Raw genomic sequence first — 19,524 nt, forward strand, 5'->3', positions numbered from 1 at the left:
TCACACCCAGGCAGCAGCCCCTGACTGCACCTTTGTGCCCTGACTGAAAACTGGAAATGTTATGAGACTTGATGATTTCTGCTCCCTGGACCTGCCCAACTCTTCCTCTTGCCCTTACTGAATTTTAGCTGATCTCTTTTGGGTTAATTTTATATTCAAAACTCTACTGAAACACACACACACACACGCGCGCGCGCACACGCACACGCACCATGGTTATCAACTTTGAGAGAGGAAAAAAGAAAAACAATTAGTTAGCTCTACCCCCTTCCTCTCCTAGGACCCAGCAAGATGCCTGGCACACAGTCAGCTCTCAAGAGGTAAGGAGGGGGAGGAGAAAGGGAGGAAGGAGGGAGAAACTTAGTTTTGGAATAAATGTCAGGAAAATGGCCAGCATGAAGGCACCAGTCACTTGATCGCTGCTTCTTCTCGGAGTCTCCTGATGGAATGTTTTTGCCTTCGGGAAAATCTTTCCATCTCTGTCTCTTCTAGGACTGTGAAAAGGACAGAATGGGGATGAGACAACTTGATGTGTTCTTGAAACAGACATCATAAAAATGTTTTCATGAGTGACTACAAATGTGCTTGAAACAAAAGAATAGAAAGGCTCATCAAATAAATAGTCTCAGCAAAGCAATAGTGAATGCAAGCAACCAGATAGAAATATTAGAACTGAAAAATACGGGCTTCCCTGGTGGCGCAGTGGTTGAGAGTCCGCCTGCCGATGCAGGGGACGCGGGTTCGTGCCCCGGTCCAGGAAGATCCCACATGCCGCAGGGCGGCTGGGCCCGTGAGCCATGGCCGCTGAGCCTGCGCGTCCGGAGCCTGTGCTCCGCAAGGGGAGAGCCCACAACAGTGAGAGGCCTGTGTACCGCAAAAAAAAAAAAAAAAGAACTGAAAAACACAATAACTGAAATAAAAATCTCAGTAGATGGAGTCAACAGCAGGATTGAACTGGATGAAAATGAAAATATAATCCAATTTGTGGAACACAGCCAAAACAGTGCTGAAAGGGGAACTTATAGCTTACATGAAATAGAAGAAAAGTCTCAAGTCAATAACCTAAGCTACCACCTCAAGAACCTAAAAAATTGAGAGCAAGATAAACCCAAAGACAGCAGAAGGAAAGAAATAATAAAGATAAGAGCAAGAATCAATGAAATTGAAAACAGAAGAAAATAGAGAAAAATAATGAGACAAAGAGTTGGATCTTTGAAAAAAATCAACAAAGTTGATAACCCATTAAAAGTCTAACAAAGAAAAGACACAAATCACTAACATCAGGAATTAAATAGATGATATCGGTAAACACCCTGCAGACATCAAAATGATAATAAAGGATTACTAAGAAAATTCTACATACATGAATTGGACAACTTAGATGAAATGGACCAATTCCTCAAAAACACAAATCACCATACTCAATATGAAATAGACAATCACCATACTCAATATGAAATAGACAACAGCCTTATAACTGTTATGGAAATTGAATTTATTTTTAAAATTCTAGAAAAAGAAAACACCAGTCTCCAGAATTCACTGGAGAGTTCTACTAAACGTTTAAATAAGAATTAATAATTCTACAGAATCTCTTCCAGATAATGCAAGAGGAGGAAATACATTCATTTTACGAAGCTAGTGTTGACCTAATATCACACCAGACAGAAACAGAACGAAAAAGGAAAAGTATGGACCCATATCCCTTACGAATATAGACACAAAAGTTTCTAACAAAATATTAGGAACTAGAATTCAGCAATATATTAAAAAAATTATATACCATGACCAAGTGTGGTTTGCTCCAAGGATGCAAGACTGGTTCAATTTCCTAAAATCATTCAATTTAGTTATCCATATTAATAGGCAAAAGACAAAAAAAAAAAATCACATGATCATATCAATTGGTACCAGAAAAAGCATTTGACAAAATGCAACACCCATTTGTGATAACCCTCAGACAAACAGGAAGCGAGTGAAACCTCCTCAACTTGGTAAAGAGCATCTACAAAAATCCTATAGCTCAGTGGTCCCCAAACTTTTTGGCACCAGGGACCAGTTTTGTGGAAGACAGTTTTTCCACAGACCAGGGCCAGTGGGGGGAGGGATGGTTTCAGGATGATTCAAGCACATTACATTTATTGTGCACTTTATTTCTATTATTATTACATTGTAATATGTAATAAAATAATTATACAACTCACCATAATGTAGAATCAGTGGGAGCCCTGAGCTTGTTTTCCTGCAACTAGATGGTCCCATCTGCGGGTGATGGGAGACAGTGACACACAAAGTGTGTTGCTTATGTCCCGTTTAATTAATTGTCACTTGCCACTCACTGATAGGGTTTTTTTTAATGTAAATTTATTTATTTATTTTATTATTTTAGGCTGCACGGGGTCTTCACTGCTGCGCGTGGGCTTTCTCTAGTTGTGGCGAGTGGGGGCTACTCTTCATGGCAGTGCATGGGCTTCTCATTGCGGTGGCTTCTTTTGTTGTGGAGCATGGGCTTTAGGCGAGCGGGGCTTCGGTAGCTGCAGCATGTGGACTCCAGAGCGCAGGCTCAGTAGTTGTGGTGCATGGGCTTAGTTGCTCCACGGCTTGTAGGATCTTCCTGGACCAGGGCTTGAACCCGTGTCCCCTGCATTGGCAGGCGGATTCTTAACCACTGCACCACCAGGGAAGCCCCACTGATAGGGTTTTGATATGAGTCTGCAAGCAATTGATTTATTATGATCTCTGTGCAGTCAAACCTCTCTGCTAATGATAACCTGTATTTGCAGCCACTCCCCAGAGCTAGCATCACCGCCTCAGCTCCACCGCAGATCACCAGGCATTAGATTCTCATAAGGTGCACACAACCTAGATCCCTCGCATGCGCAGTTCACAGTAGGGTTCATGCTCTTATGAGAATCTAAAGCCGTAACTGATCTGACAGGAGGCAGAGCTCAGGCAGTAATGCACGCGATGGGGAGTCTCTGAAAATACAGATGAAGCTTCAGTTGATCGCCCGCCTCTCACTTCCTGCTGCGCAGCCTGGTTCCTAACAGGCCATGGCCCGGTACAGGGGGTTGGGGACCCCCGCTATAGCTAACAACATACATATCGGTGAAACAAGGAATGCTTTCCCCCTAACATCAGGAATAAAGCAATAATGTTTGGTCTCACCATTCTTATTCAATATAATACTAAAAGTTCTAACTAGTGAAATAAGGCAAGAAATGGAAATAAAAAGCATATTCTTTCATATCAGAGAGGAAGAAATAAAACAGTTCCTATTTATATACGACATCATTGTCTATTTAGAAAATCCCAAAGAATCTACAAAACAAACAAATATCCTAGAACTAAGAAATGAGTTTAGCAAGGTCACAGGATATAAGATCAACATGCAAAAATTCATTGAATTTCTATATATTAGCAATGAACACTTGGACAGGAAAAATTTTTTAAACTCAATATCATGTATAATTTCTCAAAAGAGTAAGTACTTGGGTATACATCTAACAATAGATAGGATTTGTATGCTTAAAACTACAAAATGCTGATCCTCAACAGAATACTAGAGGCTGAGTTGAGCAGCATATTAAAAGGATTATACACTATGGCCAAGTGGGATTTATTCCTGGAATACAAGGATGGTTCAACAAACAAAAAAATTATCTATGTAATATATCACATTAACAGAACGAAGAAAAAAAAAACATGATCGTCTCAATTGATGCATTAGAAGCATTTGACAAAATTCAGCATCCTTTCATGATAAAAACACTCAGGAAACTATGTCAATATTATAAAGCCGTATATGAAAAAACTCACAACATTATACTCAATGGTGAAAAACTGAAAGCTTTTCCTTTGTCAGGAACAAGACAAAGATGTCTGCTTTCACCACTTCTATTCAACACAATACTGGAAGTCCTAGCCAGAGTAATTCGGCAAGAAAAAGAAATAAAAGGCATCCAAATTGGAAAGGAAGAAGTAAAACTATCTCTTCTATTCACAGATGATATGATCTTATATGTAGAAAACCCTAAAGATTACACAAACATCACACATACACACACTGTTAGAAAGAATAATTCAGCAAAGTTGCAGGATACAAAAATCAACATGCAGATATCAGTTGCATTTCTATACATCAACAGTAAACAATCCAAAAAGGAAATGAAGGCAGCAATTCAATTTATAATAGCATCAAAAAGAATTAAGTACTTAGGAATTAACAAAGAAGGTGAAAAACTTTCAGCAAAAATATTGCTAAAAGAAATCAAGGAAGATATAAATGGAAAGAAATTCTGTGTTCATGGATTGAAAGGCTTAATATTTTTAAGATGTCAGTATTACCTAAAGCTATCTACAGATTCAGTGCAATCTGTCAAAATTGCATGACTTGTTTTGCAGAAATAGAAAAACTCATTGTAAAATTCATACGGCATCACAAGGGACCCTGAATAGCCAAAACAATTTTGAAAAAGAAGAAAAAAGTCAGAGGTCTCACACTTCCTGGTTTGAAAATGTACAAATCTACAGCAATCAAAATAGGGTTGTACTGGCGTAAAGACAGACATATAGACCAATGTAGAAATAAACCCTTGCATATTTGGTCAAATGATTTTTGACGAGAGTACCAAGATCATTCAATGGGGAAACGATAGTCTTTTCAACAAATGGTACAGGGGAAACTAGATATCCACATGCAAAAGAATGAAATTGGACCGTTATCTAACATGATATACAGAAATTAACTCAAAATAGACCAAACACTTAAATGTCAGAGCTAAAACTATAAAACTCTCAGAAGAAAACGAGAAAAGCCTCATCACATTGGATTTGCAATATTTCTTGGATATGACATCAAAGGCATAAACAACAAAAAAAAGCTATACATGTTGAAATTCATTAAAGTTTAAAACTTCTGTGCATCAAATGACACTATCAACACAGTAAAAAAGCAACAAAGTATTTACAAATCACATACAGATAAAAGACTAATATCCGGAATCTCTGTATAGAGAACTCAAAATTTAACAAGAAAAATCCAAACAACCAGGTTAAAAATGGGCAAAGTGCTTGAATAAACATTTCTCCAAAGATCTACAGATGGGCAATAAGCATATGAAAAGATGCTCAACATCACTAATCATTAGGGAAATACAAATCAATACCACAATGAGCTAGTACTTCACACCCATTAGGATAGCTGCTATCAAAACAACAACGACAAAAACCAAAATAACAGGTGTTGGCAAGGACGTGGGGAAATTGGAACCCTTGTGCACTGTTGGTGAGAAAGCAAAATGGAGCAGCCACTGTGGTAAATAGTATGGCGATGCCTCAGAATATTAACCATAGAATCACCATATGGTCCAGCAACTTCACTTCTGAGCATATATCCAAAGAATTGAAAACAGTGGCTTGAATGGGTAATAGTACACCCATGTTCACAGCAGCACTAATCACAACGGCCAAAATGTGGAAGCAACCCAAGTGTCCATTGATGGGTGAATGAATAAACAAAAAATATGGTATATACATGCAATAGAATATTATTCAGCCTTAAAAAGGGAAGGAAATTCTGACCCAGGCTACTACATGGAGGAACCTTGAATACATCATGCTAAGTAAAATAAACTAGTCACAAAAGAACATATACTGTATGGATCCATTTATATGAGATGCCTAGAGTAGTCCTATTCAGAGAGACAAGTAGAATGGTCCCTTTCCAGGGACCAAGGAAAAGGGAGAATGAGAAGTTATTATTTAATGGATTCAGAATTTCAGTTTTGCAAGATGAAAGAAGTTCTGGATGTGAATGGTGGTGATGGTTGCACAGCCAATGACAGACGGGGAACTGGGAGTGGGAAGAAGTGGGATCAATTCTGGGTTAAAACAAATCAGAAGAACCTGGCTGAATGCTTTTCCACAAGTTGCCCAAACTGTCTGCATAAATTACAGTCGGCCCTCCATACAGATTCCACATCCACAGATTCAATCAATCACTGATCAAAAATATTCAGAAAGAAAATCCAGAAAGTTGCAAAAAGCAAAACTTGAATTTGCTGCACACTGGCAATGATTTACATAGCATTTACCTTATATTTACAACTATTTATTGCCGCATAGCATTTACATTATATTAGGTATCATAAGTAATCTAGACATGATTTAAAGTATATGGGAGGATGTGCATAGGTTTTATGCAAGTACTACTCAATTTTATATAAGAGACTTGAGCATCTGTGGATTTGGGTATCCTCTGGGGGTCCTGGAACCAACCCCCCTACAGATACCAAGGGAGGGCTGTAGGAGTATGGTTCTGAGCCAGTCTATGTAGTGGATTGTGTAAGAAGTATCAGAGGGAATAGCTTCCTCTCTGCCTGCAAAGCTGTACTTTCTGAATTTTCCCATTCCCACTGGCCATGTAACGGACAGTGCACTGCAACACTGCAAAGTAGTAGAGAGTTGGTTTGCCTGAGTGTGGCAATCACAGGAAAGCTTGGATTCTGCAGCCAGCTGTGTGACCCCCAAATATCCGTCTACCCTTAGGGTTGAGAAGCAGCAGAGCTCCAGCCTCCCCTCTGCCCAAGCACACGCAGCATGCTGGCAAAATGATATCTCAGGGTTACCTTCTCTAGAGATTTCCCTTCTGGCACCTGCAAAGGCAAAGATAGAGGTATGGCTAGGCTTCTCCAACGAGGCATAAAATAGAATGTGCTTTGGGTCTGGCTGGCTCTCTCACCCCTAACCCTAGCAGATGCTCTGCCTTTGATCCACTGTGATACCAGCACATGGCCCACCGTCACTTTACTAAAGTGGTTCCTCTGCTGAAAGTGGCGATGGACAGAGAGCCATCCCAGGCTCTTCAGCGTCCAGAGACTCCGAAAGAAAAGATCACCTTTATCCTTAACCGTCCTCTGCTAGAGCCCTCTGGGCTCTACCAGAATCCAGCTGCCACTGCTTGTCACCTTTCTCAAGAAGAGAAGCTTTTAAGACACAAGAAATATCGAGCAGGTTGGATTTTAAAAAAATTAACATCTTCAGTCAGTTTAGAAGAAAAAGAGACTTTGATCTGAACAGCTTCCTTGGGTGATCAAAGCTGTACTTTCTGAACTGATTACCCCCTCCTCAACCTTTTTCCAGTGTAATATAAATAAGGCTTCCTCACCTGCGGAAGCTGATGAGCCCACACCTGGAGCTGATGGCATGGAGGAGACTCGGCAGGTGAACTATACGGATTCAAGATGGGCATTGTTCCAGTCTGGTCCAATTTCTAATCACTTTTCTATTGCAAGGAATGCCCTTAGAAATTGCAAAACTAATATTTTTTGCTAAGGCTGGCAGAAATTCCTTAACTAAGAGACAGTACCACTGCCCATCAATTTTACAAGGCAGTAATGCAGATCCCAAGTGGCTGAAGTCTGAGGCAGAAGGCAGAGCACTTCATCACAGTGAGAGAACTAGGTTGTTGCTGGGGGAAACTGTTCTGAAATCACGCTGGTATTACCATGAACTAATAAGCTTTTTCATCTTCTCTGACACTAGAGGTCCAACTCAGTCCTTTTGCTGCATCTCCTTGCTTATTATGCGGTTCAGGCCATGGATACAGGCTGCCTACTTGGCATAAATTGCAGGCAACCTCCCTTCTTTCTGTTGTTGGTCCCAGTGAGCTTATGCTCCTGAGGGAACCAAGGGTCTCAGTTCTACAAATGCACACACCAAGCCCTGATACTGGGCTAGGCGCTGCAGAAATTCCAAGATGCGTGAGCCGCAGTTCCTGCCTTCCTGATCACATTGTGGTCAGGGAGAAAGTCACATGGGCAAATAATTACACCAACAGGCAGAATGTGTAATAAGGAAAAACACACTGCTGTGAGAACCCAGGAAGGGAAGGGGTGACTTTCAAAGGGAAGAGATCAGGCAGGGGTCCTTGGACAAAATTTCAGTACAGGGAACCATTAGAGAATATAGCCATTTCAGCTTGGAGTTTGCCATAACAAAGAGAAAGAGATCTGGACATAAAAGATGATATATTTAAATTATTATACAGCAAAATGACCTTGTTTAGGGCTGTGTAGTTCTATGAATTTCAACACGTGTAGAATTGTGTAAGTACCACCACAGACTGGATACAGAACAGTTTAACCATCGTTAAATAATCCTTTATGGTATGGCTTTATAATTATTCTTTATGGTATGGCTTTATAATTATCCTCTTCCCCTTCTGATAAACCCTGGCAACCAATGATGTGTTGTCTATCACTGTAGTTGTGTCATTTTGAGGATATAACGTCATTGGAATCATACAATACGTAACCTTTTGATATTGACTTCCTTCACTCAGTATTTGAGGTTCAGCGGAGTCATTGCATGCACCCACAGTTACACATTTTCACTGCTGAGTAGTATTCCATTGTATGGATATACCCCAATTTAATCACTCACCCAGTGAAAGGCATTTGAGTTGTTCTCAGTTTTTGAAGATTATGAGTAGAGATGCTATATATATACATATACAAGTTATTATGTAAACAATTTTTCTTACTCTAGAGCGAATTTCTCAATCTTGACAATATTGACATTTTGGGTCAGTACTTCTTTGTTGTGGGAGTGCTGTCCTGTACTTCGTAGGGTGTTTAGCGATATCCCCGGCCTCTAGTTACTAGATGTCAGTAGAACTTCTCCAGTTATGACACCAAAAAGTCTTCAGTAATTGCCAAATGTCTCTTGGGGGACAAAGGTCATCCTTAGCTGAGAGCCACTGCTCTAGGGTAAATGCTTAGGAGTGGATTTACTGGGTCATATAGTAAACGTACATTTAGCTTTGCAAAGCTACTACATTCCCAATGTATGAGAGATCCAGTTGCTCAGCATCCTCAGCAACACTTGGTATTGTCTGTATTTTTTTTTTTGGCCATTCCAATAGGGATATAGGAATATAACATCTGGTTTTAATTTGCGCTTCCTAATGATGTTGAAATCCTTTGATGTGCCTTTTTGCCATCTGTATGTACTCTTGAGTGAAGTCTGTTCAAATCTTTTGCCCATTTTAAAATCAGATAATTTTTCCTACTGTTGAGTTTTGAGAGTTCTTTATAAATTCTGGGTACAAGTTCTTTGTTGGATGTGTGATTTGCAAATGTTTTTCCCAGTTTGTGGCATGTCTTTTCATTCTCTTAAAGTCCTTTGCAAAGCAAAAATTTTTAAATTTTGATGAAGTCCAATTTATCAACTTTCCTATATTATAGATTGTGCTTTTGGTGTCATATCTAATAATATATGCTTAACCCCAGGCCATGAAGATTTTCTCCCATATCTTTTTCCAGAAGTTTTAGAGTTCTATGTTTTACATTTAGATCTATGATTCATTTTGAACCAATCTGTGTATAAGGTGTGAGGTTTAGGTCAATGTTATTTATCTTTTGACTGTTGCTATCCAATTGTTTCTGCATCATTTGTTGAAAAGACTGTCCTTCTTCCATCGAATTCCTTCTGCACCTTTATCAAACTCATTCACGCATATTTGCATGGGTCTGTTTCTGGGTTCTCTATTTTGTTCCATTGATCTATGCGTCTGTCCCTTGACAAAACCATGCTATCTTGAACACTGTAACTTTATAGCAAGTCTTAAAAGCAAATAGAGTAATTCCTCCAGCTTTTTTCTTCTTTTGCAAGTTGTTTTAGCCATTCTAGTTTCTTTGATTTTTCATATAAATTTTAGAATTAGCTTGTCTCTATCAGCAGCAAAAAATCCGCTGAGATATTTATTGGAATTATGTAAAATCTATGGATCACTTCGGGGAGAATTGACAAATGTACTATGTTGACCTTGCCAATCCACTTTATTAGTTCTTCCTTGATTTCTTTCATCAGCATTTTCAGTTTTTAGCATAAAGATAATATACATGTTTTTGTAAACGTATACCTAAATATTTCATTTGGGGGGAGCTACTGTAAAGGGTAGATTGTTTTAAATATTGGTTTCTAATGGTACATTGTTAATATCTAGAAATACAATTGACATGTTGTATGTCGACCTTGTATCCTATGATTTTGCTAAGCTCACTATTAACTCTAGAGGTTTTGAGTTTTTTGGCAGATTTCTTGTGGGGTTTTTTTTTTTATGTAAACAATCATATTGTCTGTGAATAAGGACAGTCTTATTTTTTACTTTCTCTTATATGTTGAATTAGTTTCCTACGGCTGCTATAACAAATTACAACAAACTTGGTGGATTGTAACAACAGAAGTTTATTCTCTCATAGTTCTGGAGGCTGGAAGTCTGAAATCGTATCACTGGGCCAAAATCAAGCTGTCAGCAGGATTGCACTGTCCTTAGAGGCTGTAGAGGAGAATTCATTCCTTGCTTCTTCCGGCCTCTGGTGGCTGCTGGCATTCCTTGACCTGTGGCCACCTCACTCTAATATCTGTCTCTGTGGTCACATTGCTTCCTTCTCTTCTGTCTATGGACCCTCTCTCTGTTTGCCTTTTATAAAGATACATGTGATTGTATTTAGGGCCCACCCAGTTAATCCAGAATTGTCTCTTCATTTTGTGAATCTTAACTTGATCACACACACAGAGATTCTTTTTCCTTAGGATGTTTGCAGATTCCAGGAATTAGGACCTGATGTCATTTGGTGGCCATCATTCATTCTATAGCACATACCTTCTTTGGGGTTGTTTGAGCATTCTCCAGGATTTCATTTTGAATTATCGATATTTCTTTGTATCGTTTTTTTCTTTTTTGTTGATGCTTTAGGGATTACAATATGTGACTGCACTTTTACAGTCTGCTTAAAATAAATATTTTACCTCTTCAAGTGGAATGAAGAAACCTTACCATCATAGAGTTCCTTTTGCCCTCTCTCCTCTGTATATCATAGGCATTTTATAAGTAATCTCCGTACATAGGAAACCACATCAGACAATATTATGTTTTGTTTTCAGTCATTACACACATTTTAAAAGAATTCAAGAGAAGACAAGTCGATCATATTTACCCAGATAGTTACCATTTCTGTTGCTCTTCCTCCATTCCTGATGTTCTAAGTTTCCTTTTAGTATAATTTTTCTTCTGACTGAAACACTCTTAACAATTCTTTTAGAGCAGTCTGCTGGTAACAATTCCTCCCAGTTTTTCTTCATCTTTACAACATCTTTATTTCATCTTCACTCCTGAAGGATATTTTTACTCAATGTAGAATCCTGGGTTGATACTTTTTAAGTGCTTAAAAAATGTTATTCCACTTCTTTCTAGCCTCCATGGTTTCTGATAAGAAATTGAGTCATTCACATCATTGTTCTCCTAGAAGTAATGCACCATTTTTTCTCTGGCTGCTTTCAAGGTTTTTTCTTTGTTTTAGTTTCAAGGTGTTTGATTATGATGTGCCTGGGCATGGATTTCTTGGTGTTTATTGTGTTTGGGGTTCACCAAGCTTCTGAAACCTGCATATTTCTGGGGGTTTTCCCCAAATTTGAGGACTTGTTCAGCCATTAAGTTGTCAAGTACTTTTTCAGCCCTGCATTCTTCCTTTTCTCCTTCCGGGACTCTAGTGACATGAGGTTAGTTCTTTTGTCATAGTCCCACAGGTCCCTGAGGCTCTGTTCTTTTTTTCGGTCTATTTTCTCTCTATTGTTCAAATAATTTGTTATTCTATCTTCCAGCTCACTGACTCTCCTCTGTTTCCCCTATTCTGATGTTAAGCCCATTTTTATTTTGATCATTGTAATTTTTACTTCTAAAATTTCCATTTGATTCTCCTTTATATCTTCTATTTCTGTGCTGAAACATTACTTTACCATTTGTTTCAAGAGGGTTTGTGATCACCTGTTGAAAATTTTTTATAACAGCTGTTTTAAGGCTTTTGCTAGATAATTCCAACATCCGTGTCATTTTTCTGTTGGTGTCTGTTGATTGTCTTTTCCTAGGCAAGTTACATTCCTCTTGTCCTTCACATGCTGAACTTTAAAAAAATATTTCCTGGACATTTTGGCATTTGCACCTCACAGCTTGCAGAATCTTAGTTCCCCAACCAGGGATGGAAGCTGGACCCTTGGCAGTGAAAGCGCCGAGTCCTAACCCCTGGACCACCAGGGACTTCCCCATTTCCTAGACATTTTGAATATTATGTTATGAGATCCTGGGTCTTGTTTAAACCCCATCGAGAACGTTAATATTTTTGTTTTAGCAATGAATGTATCTGGTTGTTTGGGCTGCAAGTTGCAACTCACCTTCTGTTCACTGTGGTTTCAATGTCAGTTTAGTCTTCAAAGGCTTTGCTGTACTATTCTGTTCTGTCCCATGTATGCACCACACAGTGGCCAGTCTGGCACCTGCATTTTCATCTGTTTGCTAGTTCAGTTCTCAGAGTGTTTTCTGTACTGATGTGTGTTAGATCCGTGTACGTACACCTGGGGTTGAGCCCAGAAGTTCATAAACAACTTTATGGGCTTACTCTCCCAAGCCCCCCGAGTCCATGACCTCCTCGGTACTCTCTGGTTCCCCAGGGCTCCCTTTTCTATCCTCCTTCCAGAATCTGGGGTTTATTTATCTTGGTCTGATGCACGCCCGTCTCCAGGGACAAGCAGCTTGAAGACTAGGGAAAAAAACTAAACTCATCACCTGTTTGGTGGTACTTTGAATTTTAGCCTTCTTCCCAAATCTGCCTACTATCAATATTTATTTTTCAGTTCCTCAAATAGCTTCTCCATTTACTCTGTCCAGGAGTTATGGCTACATTCAGGATTATTGTGAAGACTAAACGAGGTGAATGTAAAATACCTTGCAGTGCCTGGCACATAGTAGGTGATTAAAAAATATTGGTTATTATGATTCTATGGGCAGAGATTTCATAGGGGCACATGGGCTTGAGAGTAAGAAAAACAGTAAAATATTACTCTGACAATACAATAGATACCAAAAAAAGGTGTAATTTGGGACACATTTAAAGAAACCAAGATAAGTGTAGAGAGGACTCTCTGATGGCCGTAAGTCTAAGGAAGCTATATAAATGAGAAGCATGGTGATGGGGGGAGACGCTTGTCCAGGGATAAATACAAAAGGGTAGCATTTAGTAAATGTCAGGATGGTCAAATCCCGCCATAATGTGAGGCTTGAAGATTTAAAAGGCTATTTTTAGCTACGCTCAGAGTTCGAAGAGACAGACACCTGGCCTGGGGAAGAAAGCTTTGATGTTAATAAATGCAAACAGAAAGCAGACATACTTGTCTCCTAGAATGTCCCCATCTTCTCTCTGAATTGGGAAGGACACAGTTGTGAGACATTTGAAACCAAGGAGGACAAAAGAGATGTCAGGAAACTGTAAATGAGCAAATGTCCACGTTAAAAAAAAACAAAGAAAGAAAAATAGATTGGGGAAACTATAGAATTTATAAATCCAAGTTAAAATGCTAGAAAAGGCTATTCAAGATAGTTTATGAGTGATTAGAAAAAGATGGTCACTAGGAGCGTGGTCTTTGCTCACTGTGGCTAAGCCTTGCTAAACTAATCTTATTTCCTGTCTTAATCAGGTTGCTAGAAGACAAAATCTGGGGAAGTTGAGGTATCTTGATTTTTTTTTTTTTTTTTTTTTTTGCGGTACGCGGGCCTCTCACTGTTGTGGCCTCTCCCGTTGCGGAGCACAGGCTCCGGACGCGCAGGCTCAGCGGCCATGGCTCACGGGCCCAGCCGCTCCGCGGCACGTGGGATCCTCCCGGACCGGGGCACGAAGCCGCGTCCCCCGCATCGGCAGGCGGACTCCCAACCACTGCGCCACCAGGGAAGCCCGATGTATCTTGATTTTGCACAGCACTTTCCAGACTCTTAGGCTATCCTTATGTACAAGCTAGAGAAATATGAGTTAGATGAGAGTCTGTTAAATAGATTCTCAAATACTTGATTGAAAAGATACAGACCTATCAGTTGAGTTCTATGATATAAAGACAAAGGTGGGACTGACACATCTGTAAATGACATAAACACATGAGGTGATTGAATTAATATTCATAGAGATTTGGGGGACTTGAAGTAAGTCATATCAACAAGATGATGCTTTAAGAGAATAAATTTAAAGTCATCCCTTTAGGGATGTGTATGTGTATATATGGGTTGGTTGAAAACGGTTCATAGGAGAAAAGGCACAGTAGGAGTGTTAACTGAGCAAACATTTGATGTAAACCAAATTGCATGGTATTCTTTCACTCATTTCTTCAAAAAACATGTGACTGTCATAAAAGCAAATTCCATCTTCCTTTGCTTGTAAAAGTATAGAGTCCCAAACCAGGACAGCGATGGTGCTACTGACACTACAGCGATGAGAAAACATCTGGACCCTGTGTTCAGTCCCGTGAGACACCCTGAAGAAGAGAATTAAGCATTTAGAAGAGGCCACCAGGTCCAAAGTGGCGCAAGAGCTGGAAGCTGCATTGTGAGAAAATGGCAGTCTGTGAAGGCTGATCCTCTGAAGAAAGAACGCCTAAGCAGAGATGTGAAACTTATCTTTAAATTGTTAAGGGTTGTTATCTGGATACTTTCATATACTCCTGCTTTGCTCCTTAGGCAGCAAAAGTTACAGGATTAATAGCTATGAGGTATACAGGAAATTGGATGTCAGCCAATCTCTTAGAGTGTATCAGCTTTTTTCCCAGACCCTCGGCATACAGAGATGAGCAGGACAAGGTCCCTTTCCGACAGAGTTAACAATCCATAGATTCATGTTCCGCATAGGCAAGTGGTTCAGTATGCGATGGTTCTTCAAACAGTGGGTTGGAAAACTGGATGCCTCTTGATGCACTGAGCTCCCATCTCTGAAACGTAAAAGGAAACACATTCAGGTTCCATTTGAGGACCTGAGGCTGGGCTGATGGTATCTGGACCTCCAGGTGGTGTTCTGGTCACCACCAAGAACCTGGACGCCTGTTGCCTAGGACAAGAAAAGAGGGTAGTCAAAGGAGAGTCCGAACTGTGTTCAAGGAGAAAAGAAAAAGTTCAAAGGCAGAAAAGTGGCCCTGAGCATCAGATACACAAGAGCCACAGACTGTCAACAGGAGGACAAGTCAGGAGTCGACAGAAGGGCAGAGCAGACATAGGCAGCACAGTGTGACACTGGCCTCTGGGATGAAACGTGGGAATGGTGTCAGCAGTCGGGGCTGTGTGGGACCAGGTGAACTTGAACTTGAGATAGGACTGGACTAAGGCTAGATGACCACCTGTTGGGGGTGTTAGAGATGGGATTTTTCCAGACATCCTCCCTTTGCTTTTCCAGCTCTACTCTCCACCCTTCTCCACCCTGCTCTGGGCCCAGGAAATTGACCTACGTAACTTGCATCAGAGGAATCCTTGCCCTCTGGATCCAGTTAGGTTCTGAGAACAGGAAGCCCCAGCTAGAGACTGGAGATGGGGAGGAGAATGAGGTTGGGATATCCCTGCCCCCTGCCTGCCTTCTTGTGGGATCACCTTGGGGTTTCTGTGTTCCTTGGCTGAAGGTTACAGCTCCTCTAAGGGAACCCTGTCAACATAGCTTTCTCTTCCAGGATCGACATAGCTCTCTTCCCTCCAAACCTAGAGATGATCACAATTGAACTTTGCCTCATAATAATATGGAAAGGGGGGAACAGGTGGGAGTAGAGATAAAACAAGACTGGCTATGAGTTGACAGCTATTAAAGCTGGATGATATAGACTTGGAGGTACCTTATACTATTATCTCTATGTTTGTATAATTTTGGAATTATTAAATATGAAATGCTAAAGAATAGTTAACTTAAAAGTTACTTGTTCATTGTAAAGACTTCTGAAATTCTCATTTAACAATTCTACATTTACCTCATTTTTATTTAAGTCCTTCATAGAAATATGACACTTTTACTAATACTTTGAAATGCTCAAATAAAAAGCACTACTAAACAGTAATTAAATGCATTGCATCATTACCTTTTATAGTTGCTATAGGCAATTTGAGTGTATTTTTTTTTGCATTATACAAAAAAAAAAGTTACTGTTAATACAGGAAAACTCATCTATTATTGCTGGATGCCACTGATGTCATGACGGAGGTCTGCGTGTCAGTTTCAGAAACGTGATAGGAAAAACGTATTGAAACAAAATGCAAATGAGGAATGCTGTTTTTATGAAAGTCTAATCAAACCATGCTCAATGGAAAATATCAGGATGATATTATTCAGAATGGGCATTTAGAATGTTCTTTCATGGGCTTCCCTGGTGGCACAGTGGTTGAGAGTCCGCCTGCCGATGCGGGGGACGCGGGTTCGTGCCCCGGTCCGGGAAGATCCCACATGCCGCGGAGCGGCTGGGCCCGTGAGCCATGGCTGCTGAGCCTGCGCATCCGGAGCCTGTGCTCTGCAGCGGGGGAGGCCACAACAGTGAGAGGCCCGCGTACCACAAAAAAAAAAAAAAAAAAAAGAATATTCTTTCATGAATCAAGAAAGAAAGCAAACAGAAATATTACAGTTATTTTTTAAAATATATTATGAGTGGACTTTGATTCTAAGTAACCTGGGGTGGGGAAGAATTAGATGAGATTGTAGATGAAGTAAGACTGGCTGTGAGTTAATATTTGTTGAACTGGGGGGATGGAGACATGGAAGTTGGTTATACTATTTTTTCTAATTTTATATATGCTTTAAATTTCTCCATAGAGTGGTTTCAAAATATAAAACATATACTGCATGTCCAAAATGTGACCATTTTCAGACTTAGAGAACAAACTTACGGTTACCGGGGGAAAGCAGGGGGAGGGATAGATTGGGAGTTTGAGATTGACATGTACACCCTACTATATTTAAAATAGATAACCAACAAAGACCTACTGTATAGCACAGAAATCTTGGCTCAATATTTTGTAATAACCTAAATGGGAAAAGAATTTGAAAAAGAACAGAAACTTGTATGGGTATAACTGAATCACTGCTGTACACCTGTAACTAACATATCATTGTTAATCAACTATACTCCAATATAAAATAAAAATTAAAAAAAACAAAATATGACCATTTACAGTAAGTATGTATTAACTTTTATGATCTTATGAAATGTAATATTATGCTCTTTCTCATTCTCCTCCTTAGATTCTGTGTTTTCTAACATATTTTTCCATTTCTCTCCTCTTCCCCCACCCCTTAGTTTTGTCTGCTATATGGAACCAAACTGGTGTTCCAGGAGCAAGCCTGGTATCTAGAACATAAATATTTGACTCCCCTGGCCAGCATGAAGATTAGGCGTCAGGTAAGAATCCCTGGATGCAGAAGAAACCCTTCGTGCCTCAGCTGTCGGCTCTTTGCTTTCTTAGAAAACAGTCCTGCCAATCTTTTATCGGTTTCCACTCACAAATTTTTGCGCCTCTGAGACTTCACATACATGGTTTCATTGCCTACTGTGATCATATTACACTTCAGAGTTTAAGTGACAGGGAAGTGATTCACCGTGTATGAACTTCTCACATGTAAAGGAGAGGAAGAAATCAAAAGTGCTGGCAAAAAAAAAAAAAAGAGGTATGAAGTGATTTTCATTTTCTTACTTCTTACGAAAGCCTATTAACTCATTCTTTATATTTAGAAAAAAGGCCTGGTGGTACTTTTGTCAGTGGTTGCAATGGGAATTCAGTGTGACAGCCACAGAGCACCTGAAAATGAAGATAGAGCCAGTGAATCATCACCATAATGCTGCTTTAGAAGAAGACCGTTAAACAGCGTAATCATCTATACAACACATTTTCTGGGTTCCCTCCCTCTTCCAGGCCCGCTGTTAGATGCTGAAACACAGACAGGTATATCCTCAGTCTCTGCATTCAAGGGAGCTCATTATAGCTGGGGACACGAAACTGCCTTCAAATAACGCAACAACACGAGGGAGTGGACCTTTCCAATGAACTTGGCCACAAGCATAAGTGCAGAGGACAGAGGTCACTTTGGAATTAATGGCGTTCTTTGCTAGACCTGGAAGAGGGGAAGATTCAAAGTGGAGGCGGTGGTTCAGCTGAGGAGGGGGAAATGCAGGTGAGCCTTCAGATGGGGTTGGTGAAGTGAGCAAAATCATAGAAATGGGGGTACTTGGGACAGACATGTTAAGAAACAGTGAAAAGACCAGTTTGGTTGAAGTCTTAACTGATAGACAAACCTGGAGAAGCCTGCCGGAGCAAAACTATAATGGGCTCGGAAGAACCTTGAAGAATCTTTTTCCTTCTTAGGGGGCAGCAATTATGACAAAAAGCATGTATAAAAATACTTCAGTTATCTATTGCTATGTAACAAAAAAACCCCAAAACTTAGTGTCTTAAAACAACAACCATTTCTCGTTTCTCATGACTCTGCAGTCTGGACAGGGCTCCACTAGATGGTTCTTCTGCCCCACATGGCGTCCGCTGGGGCTGAGTGCTCAAGATGTCCTAGATGTGTACTAGTCACTGTCCTTGGAAAATGATTTGTAAGATTAATGTGAAGGGCAAATTGAAGGTATCTTCTTCCCCTTGCAAGGCGTCTGAAGGGACTCTTAGCTTGAGACCCACCCTAAACCAAATTGAGGTTTTCTGGAAGACTCAGAGGGTTCAGATAAGGGCAGCAATTTCTTTACCCTCCCCCGGGGTTATAGCTCTTTGGCATCCAGCTTACTGTCTATTAAATTTCTTGCTTAGTGCTGGGCCTGGTTTTCACTGTCATCACTCCCTGCTCCACCGCAATCACCATGTGGCTGTCAAAGTGAAAATTCAGATTTGCTGGAAATGGCAAATGCCTTCATGGCAAACGCAATTTTCTTACTTGTTTATTTCTCTTGGTTCCCATTTTCCCTTAATTTTTTGCATTACTGTATTGTCAGATCATTGATGCTTTAAAGGTGTAGAAAAAGAAAACCTAGCTCTCTAATATCAGAAATAGAAAGTTCCTTCAATATTATCTCCCTTGACCTCACAACAACCCTCTGAGTGATGTTCATTATTCTTACACGTGGATGAGGAAACAGATCCAATGTGATATAGTAACTTGCCCAAAGTAATACGGGTAGCAAAAACCCATATCTCTCTGGCTCTAAATATTTTCAATTATTTGGTTAGAAATCAGCATCAACCAGTAACAAAAAGCACTCAGTGCCCAGTTGTTGGTTTCTAATATCATTTTCCAAAATAGCAACCAGGGTCCTTGGAGAAATGGCTGATTCTGGCTGGGGCAATGAATATATAAGATGAACCTGGAACGTCTTCTAGAGCCAGAAAGTCAGAAAGTGCTCAAAACAGAAATAAAGATAGAAAGACCCACAGTTATGGGGGTATGTCCAAGGGATGTGGGAAGGAGCTAACTGGAAGAGCTCCCAGGGGCCAAAGCTGGAACACTTAGAGCAACAAAATGGATAACATCATATTGGACTTTAACCCAAAGTATAAAATAAACACATGGGAATACCCGGGTGGTCCAGCGGTTAGGACTCCGCGCTTCCACTGCGGGCGGGGGTGGGGTGGGGGCGCAGGTTTGATCCCTGGTTGGGGAGATAAGATCCCACATGCAGGGTGGCCAA

The 19,524-nt window shown here is 40.2% G+C and overlaps 1 protein-coding gene across 1 annotated transcript in view; it reads left to right on the forward strand.

The window, feature by feature from the left end:
* ACOXL (acyl-CoA oxidase like) overlaps positions 1-19,440 on the forward strand; it is a 332,334-nt gene extending 312,894 nt beyond the window's left edge. Inside the window, 2 exon segments of the mRNA XM_027129018.1 lie at positions 17,143-17,244; positions 17,575-19,440. Of these exon segments, the coding sequence (XP_026984819.1) occupies positions 17,143-17,244; positions 17,575-17,679 (207 nt within the window). The 3' untranslated portion in view covers positions 17,680-19,440.
* Positions 19,441-19,524: the final 84 nt, after the last annotated feature.

Source organism: Aethalodelphis obliquidens, unplaced genomic scaffold (assembly GCF_003676395.1).
Source record: "Aethalodelphis obliquidens isolate GAN/ISIS:26980383/991018 unplaced genomic scaffold, ASM367639v1 scaffold35, whole genome shotgun sequence".
Classification (NCBI taxonomy): Eukaryota; Metazoa; Chordata; class Mammalia; order Artiodactyla; family Delphinidae; genus Aethalodelphis; species Aethalodelphis obliquidens.